Source organism: Myotis lucifugus, unplaced genomic scaffold (assembly GCF_000147115.1).
Source record: "Myotis lucifugus unplaced genomic scaffold, Myoluc2.0 scaffold_649, whole genome shotgun sequence".
Taxonomy (NCBI): domain Eukaryota; kingdom Metazoa; phylum Chordata; class Mammalia; order Chiroptera; family Vespertilionidae; genus Myotis; species Myotis lucifugus.
Window position 1 is genome coordinate 277,110 of NW_005871697.1, and position 27,505 is coordinate 304,614.

General features: G+C 51.1%; 1 protein-coding gene across 1 annotated transcript; it reads left to right on the top strand.

Annotated features, from left to right (window-relative positions):
- Nucleotides 1-1,693: 1,693 nt before the first annotated feature.
- Nucleotides 1,694-27,505, top strand: LOC102418428 (liver carboxylesterase 1). Its single transcript, XM_014447389.2, has 14 exons — nt 1,694-1,852; nt 6,011-6,215; nt 8,869-9,013; nt 10,299-10,432; nt 11,985-12,138; nt 16,191-16,295; nt 18,323-18,427; nt 20,757-20,795; nt 22,460-22,600; nt 24,047-24,121; nt 24,427-24,574; nt 25,758-25,889; nt 26,791-26,863; nt 27,149-27,505. Exons 1-14 carry the CDS (start codon nt 1,798-1,800, stop codon nt 27,330-27,332), a joined length of 1,695 nt encoding a protein of 564 aa, XP_014302875.1. The 5' UTR covers nt 1,694-1,797; the 3' UTR covers nt 27,333-27,505.

Here is a 27,505-nt window from a genome sequence, read left to right on the forward strand (position 1 = left end):
GAGCTGACATGGCAGAAAACGGATGTTAATATGAAAATAACTGAGGTTCCAGAAAAATGTCACAGAATTCTAGATCCACAGAATTTTGGTTTGGAGTGGATGGTACATGAGCCACCCACTGCCTCTCTTTCTCCAGAAAGGAACCCCCAGGGTCACCCAGTGGGCCCCCCAACTCTTGGTCTGCCTGTGCAGTGTTCACCACCACAAAGCCTGTGCTGATTCATGCCATGATTAGTGGGCAAAGCCAAGTGAAGGGCAAAGCCAAGTGAAGGGCACAGTAGCTCATGGGCTCACACTTGTCCATTGCTTGCTTGCGTGCATGCTCGCCATATATCTGTTGAGTAAATTGATGGAGATAGAGGGTTTGTGGGGCTCATTTGGAGCCCCTGGGGGTGTCTTTTCTCCTAAGACTTGTCCAGCTGCTTAGGACTTAAGGCCAATTCCTAGGATTTTACTCTCCAGATAACCCATTTCCACACGGGAAACCTGAGGGAGTTCCCCAAGGTAAAGCTATGTTCCCAGCCACCTCCCACTGACACAAGAAACACTGCATCTCGTTCACGTGAGGCAGGGGGCTTATGCATGCGAGCCACGCTGAGGTCTGGCTTCAGACTCCGGCCTCACCCATCCCTTCTGCAGATGACTCTGAGCCAGGTGGGAACGGGGCGAGGTCTGGAGGTGGCTGCCCCTGCAGAACGGGTTGGTGTCCCTGGTGTGACTGAACAGTGGGACCAGAAGAATAATTCACCCTGGTGCTCTGAAGATGCTGATACAACACCCTACAGTCTTCAGAGGCTAGCAGCCAGGCGGTGTTCCCAGATTGCAAAGGCCCGTGCGTGTGTGTGTGTGTGTGTGTGTGTGTGTGTGTGTGGTGTGGTGATTAGAAATAGCCTCTGCTTAGAGGACAACCCAGATTGTCCCATGTGGGTAGAGATATGGGTGCTCTTTATCTGGGTGTGCTTCATGACCCGTGTTTTTTTCCCCCTAGATAAAGATAGGAACCCCACCCTAGGGCAATCCTTTTTTTCTTTTTAATTTTTTTAACCCTCACCTAAGGATATTTTTCTATTGATATTTAAAGAGAGTGAAAGAGAGAGGGAGAGACAGAGAGAAATATTGATGTGAGAGAAACACACCGATTGGTTGACCTCTGCCTCCGAGCCGAACAGAGGTACCTGAGTATGTGCCCTTGACCAAATTCGAACCCGGGACCCTTCAGGCTGCAGGCTGACGCTCTATCCACTGAGCCAAACCAGCTAGGGCCAGGGAAATCTTTACAGAAGCAGTTGCCTCTGGGGACTGACGACCACCTCCCCGCCCTGCCCCATCCCTCACACACACACACCACATGGGAAGCTAAGAGATTTGTCCTAAATTCCCCAGTTGAGCTTCTATGGGGCTAGAGTTGCTAACAAAGTTTCTATCCTTGTTCTGAGTACACCCAGAGCACCGCCTCCCCTGGTCCGCTGCCTTGGGAAGCTCACTGCCTGTTAAGGTTGAAGTGTCCAATGAGAAGCTCTTATGTAACAGGTTGTTTGACAATCAGGTAACCTGAGAGCTGTGTCCAGGCTGTTTAGGGGAAAGACAGTCAACTCTTGGTGGGCGTGGCCTAGAGGCCCTGGCTGTGCCCAGAGCAGCTTCTGAGACCAGGAGCTTTTGTGTTGCTTCCTGATTAGAGAATAGGGCGGTGGCTGTGGGGCAGGAGCTGCTGACAGGGAGCTGAGGGGCGGAGGTCACAGTCCCTGGAGGCAGAGGCACTTGCACAGAGACCAGTGGCCCAGGAGCTGCTGTCCTCCCATGATGTGGTTCTTGGCTCTGGTCCTGGGCTCCCTGGCCGCTTGCACTGCTTGGGGTGAGTCTTTCTGAAATGCAAATAGCGTGTGTAGGGGGGCACATTTGGAAATCCGTGTCTGGTGTGAGGTGGGGGAGCTGCGTACTGGGCAAACCTGTGATGGGTGTGGTTCCAAAACAGCGTGATGGGAGTGCCATCCCCGAGTCTGCAGCACACCCAGGGGTGAGGAGCCGTGGAGACGGACCACCGCTCACCTCACTCCTGTGGATGAGGACCTGCAGGAGCTCCTTTATTTCCCCTGTTTATTGGTCCAGATGTGGACAAATCGTGGAGAGCGGCTTAGCAGCATATTAACATCGACTCAGAGGGTGACTCTGAGGGCCTGTGTGTCCTTAGTCAGGGCGCCTCCTTCTATAAAATGTGTGATGATGGTACACCTCCCTGGGGGGGGGGGGGGTTCTCCTGAGGATGAAATGGGTTGATTCTTTGGGGTTTGAGGAAGTGCCACGGAAGAATCCTTAAATAAAGGGTTTGTTTTAAAGTGTCCTGTTTTTATAGAAACTGCTGGAGGGCCAGCAGATCAGGAGCCACTTCATTGAGAAAATAGGTTGTTACTCCCAGTTTCCAAGAGGCAGAGTGGGCCCACCACCATGATTGCGAAGCAGTGGGTAGGTCAGGAAACAGAGGAGGAAGGAAGTGTGGCAAGAGTCTTGGTGGTGGTTGCAAGTCAGGGCAAGCTATGCAAATAGCCAATTTCAGTGGCAGTTGGCAGGTTGGCAGGGATATGGCCCTAGAGTGATTAGGGCAGGAAGATAGTGGCTGGGGCGTGGTAGCCTGAGAAATAAGTTGTTGAGGGAGGGGGGCAGGGGTACAGACTCTGGCATGCTAGAAGGGCAATTTGATGACTATCTCTAGGAATTGGTTCACTCTAAGGGGGCAGGGGCAGTCCCTCCAGAGTCAGCCATACCTGGGATGTCAGTCAATGTACCAGAACAGAAAATAAAAGACATGGTGAGGGTTTGTTCTATGGGATTGTTTCGCTCTCCTGGGTCTGGGGCTAAAACACAACTGAGGCCAAGATATTGCGTTCCATTTGATTAAAAACTCTGTCTAAATAGTCCATTGAGCCCCACAGGGGCGCCTCAGTTGCTTGAGTATCGTCCTGTGCACTGAAAGGTTGCAGGTTTGATACCCAGTCATGGCACATACCTGGGTTGTGGGTTCAATCCCCGGGACAGGGCGTGATAGGAGGCAACCGATTGATGTTTCTCACATTGATGATTCCCTTCTTTCCTCCCTCACTCCCTCCCTTCCTTTCTCTAAACTTGTTTGTCAAGTGAGGATTAAATAAATTGAATCAGTAGTCAATTGAATCAGGACCTTGTTCCTCAGACTGCTGGATGCTGACCAGTACTCCTGAGGCCTACATCAAGCATGTCCAACTCACAAGCCACCAGTCACGAGTTTGATATGCTTGGGCTACATGATCAAGCAAGGGAGAGGGAAGTTGAATGAGTCAGGGTGCTGGGTAAGGCCAGTTAGAATCAAAAGAAAAAAAGTAAAGCCAGCCCTAGCCAGTTTGGCTCAGTGGATAGAGTGTCCTGTGGACTGAAGGATCCGGGTTCGATCCCAGTCAAGGGCACATGCCCAGGTTGCGGGCTTGATCCCCAGTGAGGGGTGTGCGGGAGGCAGCTGATAAGTGATTCCCTCTCATCATTGATGTTTTTCTCTTCCTTCCTCTCTGAAATCAATAAAAATATATTTAAATATATTTTTAAAAAAATAAAGGCCAGATTAAAGAAAATAAACTTTCTGCATTGTTATACTATGTCTGGCTCCTGGACCCACAGTGCATGGCCATCGGTACCCTGACAGCCCAGGCCCCATCTGGACTTAATTTCTTTCTGGTGTCATGCACTCAGAGAGGCCAGGGACTGAGTGTCAGGGCAGTGTAGGAAAGGAGCCAAGTTAGAAGTGGAGCATTTCCTCACTGCTGCCACCTCCTGGCAAGGCTATCCGTTTCCCTCTTTAGAAAGCCCATTCTTGGCTGCCTCCATTTCCTCTGTGGTTTCTCATCTGTAAAATGGGCAGATTACTGCCTACCAGGCAAGGCTCTGGGGAAGATTCAATGCACCAGGATGCCCATCTGATACACAGGAAATGCCCAACATGTAAACATGACCTATAACATACGTGGGAACTGCCACTGTTACCATTACTGTGTAGGTCTCTCAACCCAACCACCCTCTTTTTCACCCTGTCCAATTGGGCTACTGGGCGCTTCATGTCTCTTGAAGGTTATCATTGACTTCCTAAAGGCCAGGCTCTTATCAAGTCTGGTTTCTTCTCAGACGTCACCCTCCTTCCCCTCTTTGAAGCACTTGGCACGCATGGCAGCTTTCTCCCGTGGCCTCCATGCTCTCACCTCCACCCTGCCCCCACCACGGTGCCCGCCTCCCGCCACTCTGCTCAGCCAAAGCTTCCCCTGTGCGTTCTCTGCAGCGTTTTCTCTTCTCTCTCCCACCGGCCTCCTCAGTGACGTCACACACATCATCACCTTCAGGGAGATGATTCTACTCGGCCGCTCACCTGGCCTCCTCCAGTCTTGAAGGGCTCACTTCCTGTGGTGTCTTCTCACCCAGTATTTCATTGACTTCTCCCCTGCACCTGTCTGAAACGGAACTCGGGGTCGGAGCAGCTCTTTCATCTTCTTTCCCTTCTGTGTCCCCCACATCGGATCAGGGGCCACGCCCTTCTGCAACATTCCTTATAGACATCACTGTATTTATTCATAAAAATCCTGCTAATTATACAATGGAATCTATGCTCAGTGCAGAAAACTTGGAAAACATGTAGAAAAACCATCACCTGCAGTGACACCACTCCCTGATAGCGTGAGGCTCACGCTTCCAAGGAAGTCCGTCTCGATGCCCATTGTAATCATTAGCCACCACAACCAAGGAGAACATCCTAAACGGCCCACTAATACGGGATTGGCTATTCATGACCAGAGAGGTGGGTGCGGTGTGTAACATGCCTTTGCATAACAGTGTCTCCAGTGTCACTGGGGAGTTTTCTAAGTCCGGATTTGATTTACTCTTTTTGTTCTTGTTGCTGTTGTTCTGGCCACACTCTTTGAGGGAGATGTTGGCCTTTTGTCAGACCTGCAGGGGAGCCATTGGAAGCTGAGAGGCTAGGAACCATTTCCAAAGGGGAATGTTTGAACGCACTGGAGCTGTGGGGATGGGCAAGAGGAGATTGGAGGAAGGGCCCATCCTGGCTGTGAGTTCAGGATGGTCCATGGCAGGTAGAACCAGGGCTGATACGGAGGCTGCAGGAGGTGAATTCAGCCCAGTGAGGACGGACTCTCTCCCCGCTCGGTGTCCCTGCTCAGAGCCACCAGAACTTTGTCATGCAGACCGTGCTGCTCTCTCGTTCTCCAGAATATTCATGGCTGCTCTGCTCATGGACCCACTGTGTAAAGCCCAGACCCCTAGCCTGGCACCCGAGGCCCTGGCAGACATGAAGCTTCTCATTCCAGGATAATTTTCCACTCCCCTTAGATCGCTCTGGCCCAATGAGTCATTCTCTCTTCTTCGGGCAGGTCTTGCCTTGTGGTGTCTCTCCCCCACCCCCACACCACCCCGCCCCATTCCATCTCCCCTTGTTCAGTCTTTTCCACAAGTCCTAGCACCAAGAGCACTGCCTCCATGAGGCCTCCAATCAGAAGGCCTTGCTCCCTCTTCTGCTCCTGTAACTCCTAACGGATACCTCTCTCATGACACCCACCCCTTCCTTCTTCCTTCCCAGCAGTAGGGTCCAGTGTGTATGTGGCTCATTCCCCCTGCAAGGTCCAGGCTGCTAAGAAGAGGGGCTGCCTGTTGCTCCCCCTTTCCTCCTGCAGCTCAGCACCAGCACCTCAATGGAAAATGGTTTCCAGAGGCTCCTAAGCATGGAAACCATATGTCCTGTCCGCGCCCAGCAGCTCTCCTGGCATTGATGTTGTACTTGATGCTGTGATTCCTCCAATTCCCACGGGCTCCTTAGGACCCTATGAGTTAGGAAGGCCGGTTCACCTCCTCTCTTTTTGACGTAAGAAGAAATGGAGGCCTAGGAGTTGAGGGGACTCTTTCAGGGTCACCTGTGGCAAGACCCACCTGGAGTCCAGTTCCAACCTCTAACCGCGGGCGTGTCCTCATTTCCTCTCCACGCCCACAGGGCACCCACCTTTGCCCCCTGTGGTGGACACCGTGCAGGGCCAGGTCCTGGGGGAGTATGTCAGCCTAGAAGGCTTTGCACAGCCCGTGGCCGTTTTCCTGGGAGTCCCCTTTGCCAAGCCGCCGCTCGGACCCCTGAGGTTTGCTCCTCCACAGCCTGCAGAGCCATGGACCTTCGTGAAGAACGCCACCTCCTACCCTCCTATGTAAGTGTTGGCATCTTTTAGTGGAACGTTTGCCTCAAAGGGATGCGGGCAAGTGCCAAGGCACACCTTTGAGTGCCTTCTCCATTGTTCTGGATCCTTAAGATACGGTAGATCCTTAAAACCATTCCAGCCCAGCCTGGCTGGCTCAGTGGTTGAGCGTCAACCTATGAACCAGGAAGTCACAGTTTTATTTCCGTTCAGGATATATTCCTGGGTTGTGGGCTCAATCCCCAGTAAGGGGTGTGCAGGAGGCAGCTGATCAATGATTCTCTCTCATCTTTCATGTTTCTATCTCTCTCTTTCCCTCTTTTCTCCTCTCTGAAATCAATAAAATTATATTTTTAAACAACAACTACAAATTCCAGAACTCCCATGGCATGCTAGAAACTTTTATCCAACAAGTATTTATTGAGCACCTACTGTGTGCCAGGCATGTTCTAGGTTCCTGGGCTCCATTAGCGAAGGAAACAGATATTCCTACCTTCATGGAGCTTGTGTTCCAGCTGGGAGAGATAGATAATAAACAATATGCAAATTAATACATACCTCCTATATAATAAAAGAGAAACATGCAAATTAACTGTCCCTCTGCTATGCTCTAGCCACACCCACAAGCCATGCCCATAAGTCAATCAGGTGTTACTATGCAAATTAACCCAACTAAGATGGCGGTGGCCACAGAGCTGGAGCGAGCAGGAGCCTTGGGTTGCCCCCAGCGATGGAGGAAGTCAAGCTTCCCACCTGCCTTGCTGGCCTTGGGCTCTGCTCTAGGCTACAAAGTTTCAATTATAGAAGATAAATAAACCCCAGAAAAAAAAGGAAAAAAAGGAGAGGCTTGGAACTTGGGTCCCCGGGGGGTGGGCCCAGCCTGAAAATAGCCATCCCCCCCTCACCCAGGCTGGCCAGGCACCCCAGTGGGACCCCCACAGTCATCCGGGACACCCTTCAGGGCAAACCAGCTGGCCCCCACCTGTGCACCAGGCCTCTATCCTATATAATAAAAGGGTAATATACAAATTGACCCTAACTGCAGTACGACTGGGAATGACAGGTCACAATGACACACACTAATCACCAGGGGGCAGACGCTCAATGCAGGAACAGCCCCCTGGTGGTCAGTGTGCTCCTACAGGCGGAGCTCTGCTCAGCCACAAGCCAGGCTAACGACTGCCAGTACAGCAGTGGTGGTGGGAGCCTCTTCCACCTCCTCAGCAGTGCTAAGGATGTCCCACTGCAGCTTAGGCCTGCTTCCCACTGGCAAGTGGACATCTCTTGAGGGCTCCCAGGCTGCCAGAGGAATGTCTGATAGCCAGCTTAGGCCCACTCCCCGGGCCTAAGCCAGCAGGTGGACATCCCCTGAGGGGTCCCAGACTGTGAGAGGGCACAGGCCCGGCTGAGGGACCTCCCAGAGTGCACAAATTTTTGTACACCAGGCCTCTAGTTATGTAATATGTTAGAATAGGATAAGTACAGTGGGACCTTGACTTATGAGTTTAATTCGTTCTGTGACGGATCTCGTAACTCAAATTACTCGTATGTCAAATCAGGCTGATGTGGTGTTCACTGTGACGTTCGCTGATGATGTAGCGTTCATTGTGACATTCGCTGCGCCATCTAGTGGTGGGGTATCTGAAGCTGGTTCCTAACCTGAATTTTATCTCGGAACTCAAAGCAAAAAATCGGCTGAGAGATGGCTCGTTATCTTGAAAAACTTCTTAGTCGGGACACTCGTAAGTCAAGGTCCCACTGTACTTTGGAAAAAAAATTTTTTTTAGTTAAGCAGCTGATGGGGAATCAGGGGTACTGACTCTATTTATTCTCCTGACTTGGACTTTGCTATATTTGGAGAGTGGGGTGAGCCAGGAGGTGTGTGGGTGGGAGTGCTTTGGGGTGTAGACCTGGCAAGTTCTTAGTTCCCAGGTGTGTCTAGTTACCTGGTCACAAGGAGTAGTGAATGCCTGACTCACTGGGAGGACTTGCCAGTTGTCATCTGTGCCGGCTGCTCACAGTCTGTTATTAGGGCAAGCAACAGCACTTGCCTGGGACGGATGGGTATGTGATAGACTCTTAGCACATCAGGGGTGCAAGACTTCCAGAAACCACTCCCCTCACTCAGACCTGGCAGATGGGGGCCCAGAGCAGGGAAGGGATTCACTCAGGGTCACCTCGGAAACCAGGGCGGAAGCAGTTCTCCTGATGTCACCCTGCAAATATTAGACCCCTGAGCTGTCACAGGCCCCACACGTCTGCTGCCATTTGAGTGAATGGGAGTCTCCTGAGGACTCGACCAATGGGTTACCTGGTGGAGGCGCACGGCCCCACTGCACCCTCTACGGGAGCCCAGCACAGAGCCAGGCTGTGTCCAGGGTGAGCAGGACGACCATGGCCCAGGTGGGCAGTAGCTAGGCAGCCTCCTGTCCTTGATCTGGTGCATCCGAAATTGCCAGGACAAGGAGAGGAGCCAGGCCTTCTCGCTATACATGATCCTGGAAGGCTTTAGTGAGGCCCAGGGCCCCCGCTCATGGCTTCCTACCCACTCAACGTCTTATCTCTGGTAAGAGCAGCTTTGCACAGGCACAGAGCTCCCAGGCCACGGCTCTGTATGCAGCTTCGGCTGAACCTGAGTATATTTCTCTGCCCCTCCACACCCCAGGTGCTCCCAAGATGCCCTGTCAGCCCAGATGCTCTCGGAGCTCTTTTCCTTCAGAAAGGAGAACATTCCTCTCAAGTTCTCCGAAGACTGCCTTTACCTAAACATCTACACTCCCGCCGACTTGAGGAGGAAGAGCAGGCTGCCGGTAAGGTGTGCGTTCCACGTCGGAGTGATCTCGTGGTGTGGACTCGGGAGGAGGAAGGCAGCGTGGTGGGGGGAGTATCCCAGCCACGGCTATTTCGGGGGCCCCGGGCTTCCTTTGCTCTCCCTGGCCAGGCCATGTGACCCCAGGAAACACACGTTTTCCATCCCTCAGTTTCCCCCAGAGATAGTCATGGTGCCTCCAGGGGACTTCGCTGTACATCTGTAACCTATCGTCAGTTCTTTCCACGTTCTCTCATGCGAACAGAGGGACAAGTGTGACTACTGATAGTTGCAAGGTTAGGAATCTGATTGCCAGAGAAGCTAAGGCATGCTTTCCAGTCAAGTTAGAGCTTGAAGGAACCTCACCGAGATGGCAACACCCCAACCTCCCTTTATAGACAGAGAATCAGGGAAGGCGAGGCCACCCAGTCGGGTTGGCAGGACCAGGGCAAGTGTTCTCTGAAAAATCGAGACAATGGGTGGTGTTTGTCAGCCACAAAGATGCTGCTCTGACCAGTGTCCCAGGGTGGCACAGAGGTGTGGAGGCAGAGTCCGGGGGAGTCCAAGAAGCCGTGTCCTTTGTCTTTGCCTCAATATCTGAGATGTTCTTGATCTAATTTCCCTTCCTCATTGTCTTTGGCTGGGGCGATGTCCCAGTGAGGCAACATTTCCTCAATATGCAGAGGCCCAGAGATGGGCAGCCAGAAGGTGGGGGTGGGTCTGCTGGGGGCAGTCCCTGGGGTGCAGAGGGAGGGATGTGAGGGGGTGGGTAAGCTGGGGGCAGTCCCTGGGGTGCAGAGGGAGGGATGTGAGGAAGAGATACCACTGGGGGCATAGGTGCTTCTTGAGATAGTCATTCACACACACGAGAGGACTTTAATTCACCGCACAGAGGTGACTAATGACGCTGAAATCCAAGGGCTTCCCAGGCAGAGTGTGCTGAGGGGGTTAGGGGCCCTGCATGAGGATGATGGGAGTGTTTGGGGGAAGATGACCCCATTGGCCTTGGCCGTTCCCATGATGCAGTTCTCAGCATGAAGAGCCTTGGAGCAGGCAGCACTGGGGCTGGAGAGACAGGCAGGGGCAGCCAGGTGCATGGGTGGGGGGTGGCCTGGCCCCAGCTGGGGGAGTGAGGAGGAGAGCAATTGCCTGCCTCACCTTTGCTGGGGTCTGATGAGCTTCAGAGAACAGCCTCCTTGAGTCCCGATTAACCAGACAACCCTTGGAGGTCCTTCCCAGCTCTACTTCCTATCTGTGACCTGTGTGGTTGATTCCTCCCTGTCCAGGTGATGGTGTGGATCCACGGAGGAGGTCTGGTGGTGGGCGGGGCATCAACCTATGATGGGTTGGCCCTCTCTGCCCATGAAAAGGTGGTGGTGGTGATCATTCAGTACCGCCTGGGCATCTGGGGATTCTTCAGGTAAGATATTGGACTCTGCACAGCACATGGGCCCCTGAAGTGAGGGTGGCAGGACCCAGCTCTGGTCATGTCATGTCAGTTCCCCAGGAAGGTGTCCAAATCCCTTCATAATTGGGCTCCACACACCGTCTCATTTCCCAACCACACTCGTCCATCTGCTTCTGAGCTTTTGCATGCGCTGTTCCCTCTGCCTGGAATGCCTGTTCTACTTGACCCACTCCTATGCATCCCATAAGGCCCAACTCAAATGTTCCCGCCTCTGAAATGCTCACCTCCTTTTTACCTGTGCTGCCACAGCACACGGCACACCTCTGGAATGACAGCAGCACAGCAGTTAGAGCGGCAGGTTCAACACCTTACCTCTCATGGGAAAGGAGGGAAGGGCAGACTTGGGCGGGAGCTTGGTGAATGCTTCTGGGTGATGGAACGTGTGTCTGGAGCTGGGAGGTGTCAGAGCATCTGATTCCAAAGGCCAACCCTCCCAGGAGGAATGTCAGGGTCACTCGCCCTGTTTGCTTCCACTGTTGGCACGTGCATGAGCCAAGGCTGGAGTCTTTTCCATGGAGTCCCCGTGGAGCCAGGAGCCAGGGTTCCTTAGAGCAGAGTTTCTGGTTTTCTCAATGCACCGGCCCCAGGACCTTGGACCCTGCAATGGCTGATGGACAGGAGGTGGGGTGGACACTCACTGAAAAGACCTGTAGGGCTGGAGGAGGGTATTAGGGGAGTCATGTCCCAGCATGCAACGCCTTCATTGAGACTCTTCATCTCTTTCACACACACACCCCGTGGCCCATTTCTCTGCTCCCTGTTACATTAAAACTGCTCCATCAGCTCTCTATGCCTTCTCTCCTTCCAGTCTCTCCTGTCCACACACCAGTCAGTTTTCTACTCAGACCACACCACTGGACTTTTCTGCTGGAGGTTTCCAATGACCCAAAAGCTTTGAGCCCAACCTTGGCAGCATCCACACATGGCCTTTCACACCTCTTTGAAGAACTTCCTTCTCTTGGCTGCATGTTCTGCATTCACACTTTTGTTCATGGACCCTGGGGCCTTTGCACATGCTATCTCTGTCACCTGGAATTCCTTTCTTTGGATATTGGCAAGGTTCTGGTGCTCATTCATTCAGATCTCTACTCAGATGCGGCTGCCTCCGAGAGGCCTTCCCTAGACATCTGATCAGAAATAAGATCCCACTGCCCCACCCCTGCCTTTTCCCTAACCCTGTTTTATTTACCCTGAGAGCATATTATATTCTTATATGTACCTGTTTATTTGTTGATGATCTGTAGTGTGAGCTCCGTGTAGTTAGAGATTTTGCCTATTTTGCTTCAGGCTCTTAGAACAGTGTTTGGCACATAGCAGATACTCAGTAAGTACATGCCAGGTGAATGAATGGAGAGCTAAACAAACAATGCTACACCTGTGAGTCTGGGCTGTGGAGGGCTCACCTAGAGCCTCCAGCCCAAGCTATGGTCCTGGGAATCCTGCCATGATGACTCTAACCCGACCCCCCCCCCACCGCTGCCCCACACTGTTCTCTTACCCACAGCACAGGGGATGAACACAGCCGGGGCAACTGGGGTCACTTAGACCAGCTGGCTGCGCTGCGCTGGGTCCAGGACAACATTGCCAACTTCGGAGGTGACCCAGGCTCTGTGACCATCTTCGGAGAGTCTGCAGGAGGTGCAAGTGTCTCTGTTCTTGTAAGTTTCCTGGCCCCGATGTGGGTACAGATGGGCTCCCTGGGAGACCTGCTTACCATTATTAACAAGACCTGGGTTCAAGGCTGGCCCTACTCTGCACAGAGCAGATAGTGGAAAGCTAATGGCCCCACTCTCCCCTGGGAGCTCAGGGCTCCGCTAGCATCCTGGGGCCATAATCATCTCCAGCCCCGGCCTGCAACATTCCTCCTGGCTTGGTTGAGTTCCTAATCCCTTCTCCATGAGGACTCTCCTCGCTTCTCCTGGGGAGCAGGGTGGGTATAAATTATGAAGAAGAGGAGGCAGCTGTGAGAGTTGGGCCGAGTGTCTCTGTGTGGCCTAAAGCCAGATCCACATGTCAGGAGGCCATGAGCACTCACTAAGAACAGGGGTCTTGTGGTTTGTCCACGCCCACGAAGGAGGACAGCAGTCTCTGTGAACAAGGGAGGGAGCTGGACTGGGGGAAGCAAGTGAGAGAGGGAGGGGAGGGGAGGGTAGCATAAGGGTGGGGATGGGACAGGGAACACAGACACACCTGGGAGCCTGGTGTGGGAGATGGGGCCGGAGAGGACATGGAGAGAATCAAAGATGGAGAACCAGATGAAAAGGCGCTGGGACCTGCCAGAACCCCTCCAGCTGCCTCACAGCTGAGCAGAGTGTCTGTGCTGCTACCATATTTTAAAACACGTTTGCTTTCATAGTCAAATACTCAGAGGAAGCTTTTACATTTTGTGAAGTGGAGAAAGAGAAGTACAGATAGGCCCAAAGAAGAAAAGAGGTCACCTACAATGTTATTACCCAGGGATAGTCACCATGGACATGTTGACACTTATTTCTCTAGTATTTTTTTAAATTTTTTAAAATATATTTTATTGATTTTTTACAGAGAGGAAGGGAGAGGGATAGAGAGCTAGAAACATCAATGAGAGACAAATATTGATCAGCTGCCTCCTGCACACCCCCCACTGGGGTCGTGCCTGCAACCAAGGTATATGCCCTTGACCGGAATCGAACCTGGGACCCTTCAGTCTGCATGCCGACGCTCTATCCATTGAGCCAAATCGGTCAGGGCTCTAGTATTTTTTTTTGATGACTCACCCTTTCATCTATCTATCTATCTGTCTATCATTTATCTATGAAATTTTAAATTAAAAAAAAAAGTCTTTAGGAGAAACCAAGATGGCGGCATAGGTAAACACCTGAAATTGCTGCCTCGCAGAACCACTTCAAAATTACAACTAAAAGAAAAAGCGGACATCATCCAGAACCACAGGAAGGCTGGCTGAGTGGAAATTCTACAACTAGAAGGAAAGAGAAAAGCACAGTGAGACTCAGAGGAGGTGCGGAAGAAAGTGCAGAGGTACGGAGGCGCACGCAGAAAGGGCTAGCAACTGAGGACGCGGTTGTCTTTTCCATTGGGAGGTAGACACACGCTCCCACTCTGAACTCCAGTTCCGGGCTAGTCTCTGGGTACCCAGACTCATATGGGGAGAAACTGGATTGTCTGGCAGCAGGCAGAACTCAAGGGCGGCTTTCTCTCAGAGGTGCTTCCAGTGATTACTGAGGGACACTGAGACCCGGGGCCTCTTAGTGCAGGACTGAGGATCAGCCATAACTGTTTTCTCCGCCCTGTTGATTCCCTGAGACCCCGCCCCACCCAAGCTGTGGGCAGAGGCTTTTGCATATGAATGACCTGGCCCTTTGCAATCTAAAATTACCGAACAAACTGCAGCTGGGTCAGACAGACCCAGAACTTCCAAGAGAAGGCCCAAGACCCCACAGCAGCTTGCATTGCTTCACAGCTGGGCCTCATCTGGGCACCTCCAAATCCCAAACAAAGAAGAGGAATCTGCAGATCTCTCCATCGCTCCTGCTGGGTAGCCTCAGGCAGAGGCTAAATTAGCACCTCCTTAGAGATCCAAGTGCCAGTGTACCCAGTGGTCAGAGTGGGACCATCCAATTACAGTTCCTCAGATCCATAAGTGCACACTCAGGGGGCAGACTCAGTGAGCACCAAAGCCCCACTGAAGCAAGTCCTGCCCCATAAGGGTGTCTCCAGCACAGAAGTTCTCCCACCATAGACACAGCTGATTCTCACTGCCAATTGTCCTGGAGGTCAATTCCTTCCAATGATACCAACTACAATCAAGGCTTAACTACAACAAGACTGTGCACACAGCCCACAAAGGGGTGCACCAAGAGTGTCTACCTCAGGTAATTGGGGAGGATGAGCTATTGGGCCCTATAGGACACCTAGCACAGAAAGCCACCCTATCAACACAGGGAAGCAGCCAAAATGTGGATACAAAGAAACAGGTCACAAATGACAGAAATGGAGGAAAGCAAACTACTGGATATACAGTTCAAAACCACGGTTCTAAGGTTTTTCAAGAATTTTCTAGAAACCGCCAATAAATTTGGTGAGACCCTTAATAAATCTAGTGAGACCCTCTAGGATATGAAAAAGGACCAACTAGAAATTAAGCATACACTGACTGAAATAAAGAATATTATACAGAGATCCAACAGCAGACTAGAGGATCGCAAGAATCAAGTCAAAGATTTGAAATACGAACAAGTGAAAAACACCCAACCAGAAAAGCAAAAAGAAAAAAAAATCCAAAAATATGAAGATAGTGTAAGGAGCCTCTGGGACAACTTCAAGCGAACCAACATCCGAATTATAGGGGTGCCAGAAGAAGAGAGAGAGCAAGATATTGAAAACCTATTTGAAGAAATAATGACAGAAAACTTCCCCTACCTGGTGAAAGAAATAGACTTACAAGTCCAGGAAGCGCAGAGAACCCCAAACAAAAGGAATCCAAAGAGAACCACACCAAGACACATCATAATTAAAATGCCAAGAGCAAAAGACAAAGAGAGAATCTTAAAAGCAGCAAGAGAAAAACAGTTACCTACAAGGGAGTACCCATAAGATTGTCAGCTGATTTCTCAAAAGAAACTATACAGGCCAGAAGGGAGTAGCAAGAAATATTCAAAGTGATGAATAGCAAGAACCTACAACCAAGATTACTTTACCCAGCAAAGCTATCATTCAGAATTGAAGGTCAGATAAAGAGCTTCACAGATAAGGAAAAGCTAAAGGACTTCATCACCACCAAACCAGTATTATATGAAATGCTGAAAGGTATTCTTTAAGAAGAAAAGACGAAGAAAAAGGTAAAGATAAAAATTATGAACAATAAATATCTATCAACAAGTGAATCTAAAAATCAAGTGAATAAAAAATCTGATGAACAGAATAAACTGGTGAATATAATAGAATCAGGAGCATAGAAAGGGAGTGGACTGACAATTCTCAGGGGGGAAAGGGGTGTGGGGGATGTAGGAAGAGACTGGACAAAAATCATACACCTATGGATGAGGACAGTGTGGAGGAGGGGTAAGGGCAGAGGGTGGGGTGGGTAACGGGTGGAGGGGAGCTATGGGGGGAAAAAGAGGAACAACTGTAATAATCTGAACAATAAAGATTTAATTTAAAAAAATAAAAGCCCTTAACATTACAATCTAACATAAATATTTTCCTAACCATAAAGTGCTCTCCCATAATTTTATTTTTATAGTATTCCATGGTAAGAATGAAAAAGTAGCTTATTTACTCAATGCCCATCATATTGGAACCTGGGGTCCCTGCCCAGGTTTCCCATTATGAGCAGCACGGGCACCCCTAGACGTCATCGTGTGCCTCCAGGATCACTTTCCTGAGGGTGAGTTCTTAGGAATGGAAATGTAGACTCAGAACTCTGTCTTGAAAGTGTTACCAGGAATTGCCAAACTGTCTTTCAGATCTTTTGATGGTTACAGTCGGCACTTGCCACACACTTCCTATTGTGTTCCTTGCTCTGTGCCCTTGGCTCTTACCAGCTGAGGTTTTCTTACAGAAATAGGGCCTCAGGGTCAGCCTGGGGAACAGGCCAGGCGGGGCCCCTGTTATGTCCACTGAGCCCAGGGGAATGGGCCTGGATGGAGCTAGGGAAGCTCTTGAAGACCCCTACCCGTGAGCCTCAACTCTCTTGTCTCCACTCCCCTCCCAGGTGTTATCTCCCCTGGCCAAGAATCTCTTCCACCGGGCCATCTCTGAGAGTGGTGTGTCCCTCACCTCTGGCCTGGTCAAGAAAGATGTCAAGGCCACAGCTCAGGTAGGTCTCATGCTGGGCAGCCCTTACCCCCTTTGCTCTGCTCCCCTGGAGTCCTCGGGGGCCTGCATTGCCATTGGATTCAGCTAGCGCGCCCAGATCATCCCAGAAGAATGACTGAGTGGAGGAGCAAGGAGACACCTCACCCTCCCTCCCAGTTTTACTTCTGAGCAAACTGGGCCAGAGAGCAGAGGCCCCTCACCGAGGTCAGCAGGAATCAGGGCAGAGCGGGGACTCAGGCTCCTGACTAGCCTGCTAGCACTGTCACTGTCCACGGACCACACTCCCCAGTGTTCACAGTGGGCTGCCGGGCCGAGCGTGGGGAGTGGACTGTCACCACGTCTCGTCTCTCAGAGGGCCTGAGTTCTGGGAACCCTGCCCCTGGCCACATATGGGCCTGGAGTGATTTCTCCCCGACGGGCCTTGTGACTAGGCTGGGTTCCTGGAGAATTTATTTGTCAATTCATTTGTTCCCTCAACAAATAATTTTTTAAAATATATATATTTTTTATTGATATCAGAGATGAAGAGAGAGAGAGAGATAGAGAGAAAGAGATGGAAACATTAATGACGAGAGAGAATCATTGATCGGCTACCTTCTGCTGGCCCCACACTGGGGATCGAACCCACAGCCCAGTCATGTGCCCTGACTGGGAATCAAAGGGTGACCTCCTGGTTCATAAGTCAACGCTGAGCCACTGAGCCATGCTAGTCGGGCTACAAATAATTTTGATACAGCCAGACCCTTAGCAGTCTTGTGTGGCTTCCTTTTAATGAAGGAGACGATTAACGACTACATAATCACACAGTTATACAATGTCAGCCATGGCAGGTGCAGGAAGGAGAGGTACTTAACATTATGACAGAGTTCAGAAGGAGCCCTTAGTCCAGGGTGTAGGGGGAAAGGCTCCCTGAAGAAAGTGATCACTAATGTGCGATCCCTGGGATGAGCATAACCTGCTTGGTGAGAAATAAATGTCCTAGGAAGCAGGAGTGACATGTGCAAATGTCCTGTGGCAGGAGGAAGTGTCAGAGAGAGAGAAAGAGAGAGAGAGAGAGAGAGAGAGAGAGACTGATGAGGCCAGAGCAGAAAGAGCAGAGGGAACCGGAGTGACCAGAGGTTGGGGACATTGGCAGGGCCCTGCTGCCTGGGACCCCAAGAAGAACTTTGTCTTTATCTGGAGACTGTTAGGGATCCAAGGAAGGGAGTGCAACAGGGGGAGGTAGGCTCTGCTGATGAGCGCTCACGGCAGTCGGGGGTGGGAGCGTTTTAGTTGGGCTGTGAGAGTGGTTTCCTGGTTCATTGGGACAGCCACTAGGCTGAAAGGGGCTGGCTGGTAGAGAGGAGGGGAGGAAAAGAAGACAGCGAGAATTTTGAGAAGGTTTTCCAGAACTCTTTGGTTGTAAACAACAGAAGTCCGCTTGGCCAGGCTTAAGTCAGGAAAGGGGGGATTTATTGAGAGGAAACAGGTGGCAGAGATGGGGCAGATTCTGCTGTCACACAGGAACTAGAAATTGGCCAACAAAGGGAATTTAAGACTTTTTATTCTTCATAGCACCTTCCCCCAAGCTCCCCTTAATGTACGCTCTCCACGGCCCGCCATGGAAGAGCCTGCTTTCTTCTCTCTGTGTAAACTTCCCCTCTGGCTGCACTGTGCACGATTCGCTAGATAGAGGCCAAAGGCTAGTAAGAGGATGAGCCGAGATTTGAAACCAGACAGTGGGATTCTGGACGCCATGCCCTAAAGCCCACTCCAAGCTGCCCTTCTGCAGACATCCGGCTTTGAGAGCCTTTGGCCCATTTTAAGAGAGAGAAGGAAACTGGCACAGATGGGGCGGAATTGGCATGACTGAGGCCCAGGGCCCAGACCTGCTGGTCCAGAGAAATGTCTGCAACCCCCATCCCCCGCCCCCCCCACGCTCCCCCTCCTCTCCCACTGCCTTTAGAAATTAAGGTTGGGATGGAACATCGACTGGTTGACAGGAGGGACTCGGCTCTTGAATGCTGCTGTCCCCTGTGATTTCTGCAGCAAATCGCTACCTTTGCCGGCTGTCAAACCACCACCTCGGCGGTCATGGTGCACTGCCTGCGCCAGAAGTCGGAGGAGGAGCTCCTGGAGACTTCGCTGAAGATGGTAGGTGCCTCCCTTCTCCTCCCACAAAGGACCCCCCCCCCTTCCAGCCCTCGGAACTTGGCCCCAGGCTTTATCATCTCAGCTGCCCCCTTGTCCCAGAAACACTGCCTGGGACAGGGTCTGTCCTCTCTGGAGTAATGGCACCCCTCAACCTAAATAGGGAATTTCTTTTCTTCTCTTTTATTATGAAATACTTGAAATGTTAGCAAATTCAAAAACTAACATAATGATCAATAATCCTCCAGCTCGGTCAAAATGTACTATGGTGCCATTCTTGTTTTCAGAGATTTTTTTTTAAAGAAATTAGACACTATTATTCCTAGAGGTAATACCATCCTGAATTTGGGGAAGGGGGATATCAAGAACAAAGATTTCAGAAAGGTTGTCAAAATGTTTCTTGGTTAATCTAGAAATGATCAGTTATAACCCAGTGGTGGCCCAAGGTTCTAGATTTTATCCTAGGCTAACCATCCATCCATTCATCATCTTATTATCTGTCTATCCCTCCACAAATATATCCAATTCATCAGTGTCCTTTTCTCATCCTAATAACAATCTATCCATAACTTTCTTTTATCTATAACCAATCACTCATGTATCATCCAGCCACCATATATCTTTATTCACCATTCATTCCTCTAAAATCAATAATCCATTTATCATGTATATATTAGTTACCACCCTTTCATCCACTCAACCATCCAGTGCACCCATATTCCATGTATTGACCAAATCCATCCATTTATCCATTCATCCATCACTCCATCCATTCATCCGTCCATCCATCCATCCATCCATCCATCCATCCATCCATCCGCCAATGTGGCGGGAGTACAGCAAAGAGAATCATTCATTATAATCAGTAGGGATAACTCACAGAGAAGGTGACATTTGAGGACTGAAGGGGGGCTATGGCATTGGTCATTACAGGGACAGACACCCAGAGAATACAGCATCTAGGGCCAATGGGAACTCTTCCCTTTTTTTCGAAGAGGGGGTGAGTGTGAGCCCAAAAGTAACCTGAGTCCCTGCACTGGTTTTTGGACCCTATGGGCTTCCAGAGACATTTCTGGGCCCCCAGGGCAGGCCTCTCACGCGGAACTCCACTCTGCGTCCATGGGTTGAACCCAGGCCAGCCTTAGGGCGTGGGTTCCAGTTTCTCAGACTCAATAAAGGTGACCAGTGTTTTGAAGGAATTAAAACACAGCTGTTTCCTGATGCCTGGAAAGAGACACATTTATTCCACGTGGCACAAGAGGACCCAGCTTGTAAGGTTCTAAGGGGAGGACTGGTCACTTGGGGAAAACTCAGAGATCCCATATTACCCTTCTGAGACTTTCTGGGATCATGTGAAGTCTCTCCCTGTTTATACACTCTCCCAACACACACACACACACACACACACACACACACACACACACACACACTCACACACACCCCATAAACACCTGGCCTGTAGAACTACAGCCCATAATGAAGGGGCCCTACTGGTTAGTTTCTACCTACTAGTCAGGCCTGTTAGCTACCATGTAGGGTGACAACCAGCACAATAGTGGTGAGCATATACAGAGAGAAGCAAGGGGTGGGGTGAGTTTCAGTGAGGTTACATGTGTGAGGACTTTCTGGTACAAGATTGGAAAACTCTTTGCAAAGTGTCTTGAGCAGAAAAAGGAATGTGTTATCACACATCCTTCAGGTGACTGAAAAGTTCAGGAGTAGATGGCTTCAGGCATGGCTGGACCCAGACACACATCTATTATTTAGAATATGTCTCTACCCCTCAACTTTTACCTCTTAGCGTTGGTTTACTCTCAGGCAGGTTGGTCCCCTGGGGAGGTTCAAGGCAACAACAGCACTCTAGTCTAGACATATATCCGATCTGCTTAGAAACCCCCTTTCCCAATAATTCTAGCAAAAGTTTGTGGTAAACTCTATTGGCCTGACATGGGCCCCGTGCCAATCCATGAGCTAATCTCTGTGGTCAGGAAGATGAAGCACCCACGTCTTCTATAGATGTCTGGACTCATGGAATGAGGATGAGGAAGGCCCCCTTGAAAAACCAGGGTATTGTTGCCTGGGGAATAAGAAGGCGAAATGGATGGAGGGCAGGGCAGGCACACACAACAGAAACTCTCGCCAGAGCTCCCCTCTCCCATCCACAGCTAGACCCTGAGCTCATGCCCAGGGGAGCCAATGTCCTGCCCAGTTCCTCTTGGCCAGTCAGGGCGGCACCGGGAGGGAGAATCTGATACCTTTGTTGGACAGCTGACCAAGACTGGCCTTTCTCCCAGGAACCTCTCACCCACATGCTTTGCCTTTGTTTTCACAGAATTTTTTGCGTCTTGATTTACATGGAGACCCTCGAGAGGTAAGGACCGGACCATTGGTTTCTGGAACACATGTTTCAAATCTTGACACCTTCAAGCTCCAGTTGAAGATGAATGAAAGACTTCTCCCTGTGGACGCATAGTAACTCCTTGTGTTTATATTGCTGAGGCCCAGAGAGGGGCAGTGACTTGCCTGGTAACACAGCCAGGAGGACCAGAGGTCGGACCAGAACCTGTTCCTATGACTCCTGGTCTAGTGCTCTTAGTCACTAACTCTGTGTCTTCTGAGCCCAGTCTGGGTGGTGAAGCCCTGGCCCTTTCTTTCTTTCTTTCTTTCTTTCTTTCTTTCTTTCTTTCTTTCTTTCTTTCTTTCTTTCTTTCTTTCTTTCTTTCTTTCCTTCTGTAGTAGTTTTTAAAAAAGATACATGTTTTTATTGATTTCAGAGAGGAAGGGAGAGGGAGAGAGTGATAGAAGCATCAGTGATGAGAGAGAATCATAGATTGGCTTCCTCCTGCACACCCCACACTGGGGACTGAGCCTGCAAATCGGGCATGTGCCCTGACCAGGAATAGAACCGTGATCTCCTGGTTCATAGGTCAACACTCAATCCCTGAGCCAGGCTGGCTGGGCTCTACATTTTTTCTTCTTTTTATTTACTGCTCCCAGGGGGAGAAAGCTGCACTAGAAACTCCCACCTCGGGGAGAGGGAAGTAACTGCATCAGGGGCTCAGGAGCCTGCACGGAGGAGCCCAGATCTCCTGAGAGGCTGCAGGGCTGATTAGCCACTGTGTGCAGGGTCACCAGGAAAGGAACCAGGAGCCTCAGTCCTGAGGACACTCCTCCCAGCCACGCAGGAAACTCCAACAGCATCCTCCCCCTCCCCTTCCTCCTTTCCTCCCACCTTCCAGAGGGCCACCAGGCTCCCATGCCTTTACCTCTGCAACGTCTGCCAGTCCTACCCCCTCTGCTTTCTCTCTGGGGACAGTTGCACTTACCCTAGAAGGTGTCTTGAGGATTGAATGAAATGTATGCAGTCATTCAGCAAAGATTCCATTAGCACTGAGTACTATGTGCTGGGGCCTGAGATTTGAGCGGGGAGTGGGGGTGGGTGGAGATGGGGGAGGGATAGACCAGTGACACAGGCAAAGAAAGCAAACACAACCCCCGGCCCTCTAGGAGTGAGGAGAGAGTACAGTAAACACATAAAATATGGAGTGTGTCTGATGATGGCTAGCGTTATGGAGAAAAGGAAACTGGGAACTGGGGATGGAGTTTGCTGGTGGTTTGAGTGTACACAGTGGGATTTGGGAGCCGTGGCTCCGGGTTCACTAACTCGGAGTCCACAGTGACTTTACAGAGCGTAACCACCGTGAATAATGAGAATTGACTGTCATGAGAGAGATACATATAGATAGACATAAACTTCAAGCTGAAAGTTTTATATAAAACACAAATATTAACATAATATATTTACATATTTCAATTTGAGGGATATCTCCTTCATCACCTGCCCACTGCTAATCCCTTGGGGACCAGTTCTGCCCGTTGGGGTCAGACACTTAGCTGCTTTGTTAGACCCTGAGCTCTGTGCCACTGCCCACAGGCACACAGGTGTGTGGTGCTGGCCGTGCTCTGACGAGCTGAGAGAAGGAAATGGGTGTGAGCGGGGAGGGCAGCATGGACACTGTTATGTCCTCTTCCCAGAGCCAGCTCATAATGTGTTCTGTGGTTGATGGAGTGCTGCTGCCGAAGATGCCGGAGGAGCTTTTAGCTGAAAAGCAGCTCAACTCCGTTCCATACATGGTCGGAATCAACCAGCAAGAGTTCGGCTGGATTCTTCCAATGGTGAGCCTGTGTGGGCCTCTGAGACTCGCCTCCACGCCCATCCCACCAGCCTCCCATCTCTGGTCGCAGGATCTCTTCCTTCTCCAGACCTTTCCCACCCCCCCAACCCTACTCTGGGTCCAGGGCAGCTGTTCCCTCTGCACGAGTTGACATTTCCATGGAAACCTTCCCTGGGATGGCCGAACTGACAGCTGCGGGGTGAAGCCCTAGGCCCCCCCTCTCCCAAACTCTGATTGTCTCCAGTCTAAGATCCTTGGAAGGTCAGTGCCAGTTGACAGAATTATTGTGCATATGGAGAAACTGAGGCCTGGGAAGGAGAGGAGCTCAGGAGTAAGGCCTGGGCCCCTGCAGCCTCTCCCCTTGGGATCAATGCTTTCCAGTTTCTCCATAAACCCCCAGGCATGCTCTTCGTCATCCAATTAGAAAGAGTCAGAGGAGCTTCCTTCCTCTTGAGGTAAAACTGACTTCTAAACGTTAGGAAGGGCTTTCCCTTCTGTCAAAGGTAAAGTCGGATACTAGTGGAAGTGGTAGGAACAGGTTTGATTCAGTTATATTACTGCAGCAGGGGTAAGATCCAGTGTGAACTCCACTCAAACCCTGAAGCGCAAGGCTGGATCCCTGTAAAGGCTGCTGTGAAGAGGGGGTGGGGGATGGCCATGAGACCAGGCCCCCTGGATTTGTAAAGTGGCACTTCTCTGGAGGAGAAGCACAACTCTCCTGTGTGTATGTCAGCAGGCAGTGGTGTCAGTTGAAGCGAGGTGCCCACTGAAGTTAGGGACCGGGAGAGAGAGCAGAGTTGTCCCCTGCATGTCTGCATTTTGGAGGGACAGTTCCAAGGTCCTTGAACAACAGCTTGGGTGGTAGATGTACAGTTCTAAGGGCAGAGACAGGCTTTGGCTGGAACAAACAGTGCCTTCTCCTGGCAGCACAGAGCCTTCTCAGGGGGCTGGGATCAGTCACCCAGGGACCCAGCCTATGCTGCTGGGAGAAGTGATAAAGTTTGGTCAAGGCTCTTAGAGCGGAGGTTTGGATGGGATGGTTGTGTGCAGAGCTGTTGTGCACTCTAACCTGAGCCCGGTTTCAAAGGTTATGCCGAAGGACCAAAGCCATGATGACAGGATGGGGGCTTCCTGGTTCATCTTAGATGCGTGGGGTATCTGTGAGGTCTGTGTCGTCCCCAGGGCTCTGTTCTTCAACACTAGCTTGCATTATATTGCAGAGGCCAGAATCGGCTTCTTTTAACATTTACTTCATCTTCTTCACTCTCCTTGAGTTTCTGGATATAAGTCCCTTTAATTCATTGGTTTTGCCCAGTTCATCAGAGTCCTTGCCCGTCAAGACATTACAAGCTGTCTGCCAGCCTGCACCGGTTTGGTTGTTTGGTCAGTTTGGTTCTTCCCGTTAGTTCCCAAATGAGTCACGGCTGCTAACCCGGTGTTTTAACAGACGATGGGTTTCCCGATCTCTGAAGGCAAGCTGGACCAGAAGACGGCATCGTCACTCTTGTGGAGGACCCACACTGTAAGTGTCTAGGGAATCCCTGGGATGGGCTGAGATCCATGGAGGGGCAGGGGATTGCCCCAGGTCACTGAGCAATTAAATGGCAGAATGAAGACTGGGGCCAGAGGGTTTTCTTCCCACTTTTGGCCTTTCACACATTCCCACTGGGGGAGGGCGGGTTTGCAGGACTTGAGAGCATCACTGTAGACACTGGCCGGGAGGGTGGGGGGTGGGGGGGGCAGGGTTTGACAGCTGTGCTCACTGGTGGGAGAAGCCATGTCGCTCAACCGGGATGGCAGTCCCTTTCACTCTTGGTTCCATTTCAGAACATCCCTGAGGCACTGATCCCAGCGGTCATTGAGAAGTATTTAGGAGGGACAGACGACCCTGTCAAAAAGAAAGACCAGTTCTTGGAGTTGCTGGGAGATGTGGTATTTGGTGTCCCAGCTGTGACTGTGGCGCGTGGCCACAGAGGTGAGTCCCAGAGATTGGACAGGAAGGGACACCAACCCCACCCACTTCGCTGTCTGTCCTGCCCACCCCTCAGCATAGACGGGCCTCCTTGGCTGGTTCCATGTGGCCAGGGGTGGGGCGCTGTCCTGTTTTGGTTTCTGCCAGAAGTGGTCTCTGAGAAAAGGATCCAAATGCCGCTAGTTTATTTGGAGGTGATCCCAGGGACACCAGGAGAGGAGTGGAGAAGTGGCGTGGGAAGGAGAGGGAGCCAGGCTTGCTGCACGGTCCAGCACCTGTGCCCCATGGGCCCTGGAGCTGGTGCTCTGGGTCCCAACAGAAGACGTGTCTCAGGGTCATCCTGAGTGACAAGGGAGCTGGGGTACTTAGCCTTCAACTGCATGAGTCATTGGTTAAAGGCTGTTCCCAAGGGGTGGCTCCTTTCCTAGGGCTCCGGCCTGCTGTACTTAGGGGCAGAGTGGTCTCTGCTGGCTGAAGACCTCAGGCCAAGAGCTCCAGATGCTGGAGGTGAAGCCGGGCTGGCATGCCCAGAAGTAGGGATATGGCAAGACACCAACAGCATCTGCCACAGGCGCTCCTTACCTGGAGTGATGGCATCTGTGGGGCTGGATGGCTAATCTTGGAGATGTTTCTTGGAAGATTTCCAAGGTCAAATCTAGTGGAGCAGGGGGAGGAGTGAAACCAAGCATAGGATCAGGAGGGTTGTCTGGGACCAGCAAGGCCCAAAGGGGTGAGCAGTGGCAGGTGTGGGGGCAGGTGTTCTGGAGAATGTCCATGTCTGTGGTCAGCTCTTGTCCATCCTGTGTGTGTTGGGTCTCCCCTGGGACTTTCTGGCATTGACCCAGGGTTGTGTGGGTGGGGAGTGAGGTCAGCAATGGGTGAGCTCACCTAGAGAGGAGGTGTTCCTTCTGGGTCCTTCCTTTTCTAGGGTCCTCCTTCACCTAGTCTGCAAGCCAGGACCCTTTTCAGAATCTCAGTTCTCCATGATGCGGATCCCTCACGTGCGGGACACTGTCCAGCACACCGCTGGCACTCACGGGGGCAGCTGCTGTTCATATTGTTGTTGTTTTGTGCTCAGGACCCAGGCGTGCCACTCATTCCCTGGGTGCTCAGGGCCCCCGGAAGCCTTGACACCATGCAGGTGTGGAACGGGTACAATGAATGTGCGTCAATCATGTCTTCTCAGATGCCGGCGCCCCCACCTACATGTATGAGTTTCGGTATCGCCCAAGCTTCTCAGCAGTCACGAGACCCAAGACGGTGATAGGGGACCACGGGGATGAAATCTTCTCAGTCTTCGGGGTTCCATTTTTAAAAGGTGATGGCCCTTGGAGGTAGGGGGGTCTGGGGTAAGGGCTCGGTTTGGTGGCCTTCGGCAGGTTTCTTCTTTTCTCTGAGACTTCATTTCCTGAATTCACCGTGACATGTTGAACGACAAGGTCCCCCTCTCTCTTGCTCTGACGTGCACAGTGGGCATCAGTAAGACAGGGCCTGCTCACGGGCTAGAATGTCCCCAGTCAGGTCCCACTCACAAGGGTCTATCAGAATGTCAGAGTAAGGCTAGAATTATAAGGTGTTAACCTTGAATCAGGGCTAACATACATCCCTCTGTATATCGACCCAACTATCTATCTATCTAAAGCTCATATTTTTAAAAATATAATATATTTAGGAATATGATCTTTTAGAGACAATCTTTCTCTAAAAGATCATATTCCTAAATATCTTTAATATCCTAACTATCAGCAGAGATGGCCAACTTGTGTGTGACCCACTCAGGCCTGTTTGGGACACACCAGACTGGATGACTTCTTAGGGTCATTGCACTTCTGTTATTTTTCAGATCCAATGAAAATGTGAGTGGGTGGCTGAGATCCAAAACACACCCAGAAGGACAATCCTGGGAGGTGGGAGGCTGTAGGGGAACCCCTGGGCGTGGCATTGCAACTCTGAAGAGGGAGGGTGGGGTGGGTGGGTGGGCAGAGAACACCAAGGCCTATGTGTTGACTGCAGCCCTGGGCTGAGTCCTCCATCAGAACCTCCCCAGCTTCCAGTGCACACAGATGACCCAGCGTCCTCTTAAAACACAGCTTTCACCTCTGTGGGTCCAGAGTCGGGGCTCAGATTCTGAATTTCCAAGAAGCACTCAAGTGGTGTGGCTGCTGCTGGCTCAGGACCACATGTGGAGTAGCAAAGACTTTTCCTCTTCCTCCCTCCAGATGGCGCCTCCGAAGAGGAGATCAAACTCAGCAAGATGATGATGAAATTCTGGGCCAACTTTGCTAGGAATGGGTGAGCAGCCAGAGCAGGGCTGGGGAGGGGCAGGGCGTATCTGTTGGGAGGGGTAGCTTCTGACACTGATAGTCAAACTCCTGGCCCTGAGACCTGTGATATGAGAACTCTCAAAGGGACAGGCTTCCCAGGAGATGGGGAGGTCCCTGCCTCTGGAGGCGTCTGAGTCTTTTGGGAAAGAGGAAGCTGGTTTGTGTGGGGGGGTGTCCCTGCAAATCTCTGGGAGTTGTTGGGACCACACAGTAGCGTTGGGGCTTTTCTATTTGATGTTTTTTCTGTTCCCAGGAACCCCAACGGGGAGGGGCTACCCCATTGGCCTATGTATGACCAGAAGGAAGGGTACCTGCAGATTGGGGTCCCCACCCAGGCTGCCCAGAAGCTGAAAGATGAGGAAGTGGCGTTCTTCACCGAGCTCCTTGCCCAGGACACAGCCAGGACGTCACCTCAAAAAGAACATATTGAGCTGTGAAGGGGAGGCCCATCCAGCCTCTAGGATCTGGGGAAGCTTAGGGGTAGTTCTACAGAAGATGTTTATGTCCAAAAAGGTACCTTAGTGTTTGGTGGGAGTGGGCAGAGTCCACGAAGGGGGAGCTTCTACACCTGTAGCCTTAATTTTGGAAATAATGTTCTTTCGGTGACCGA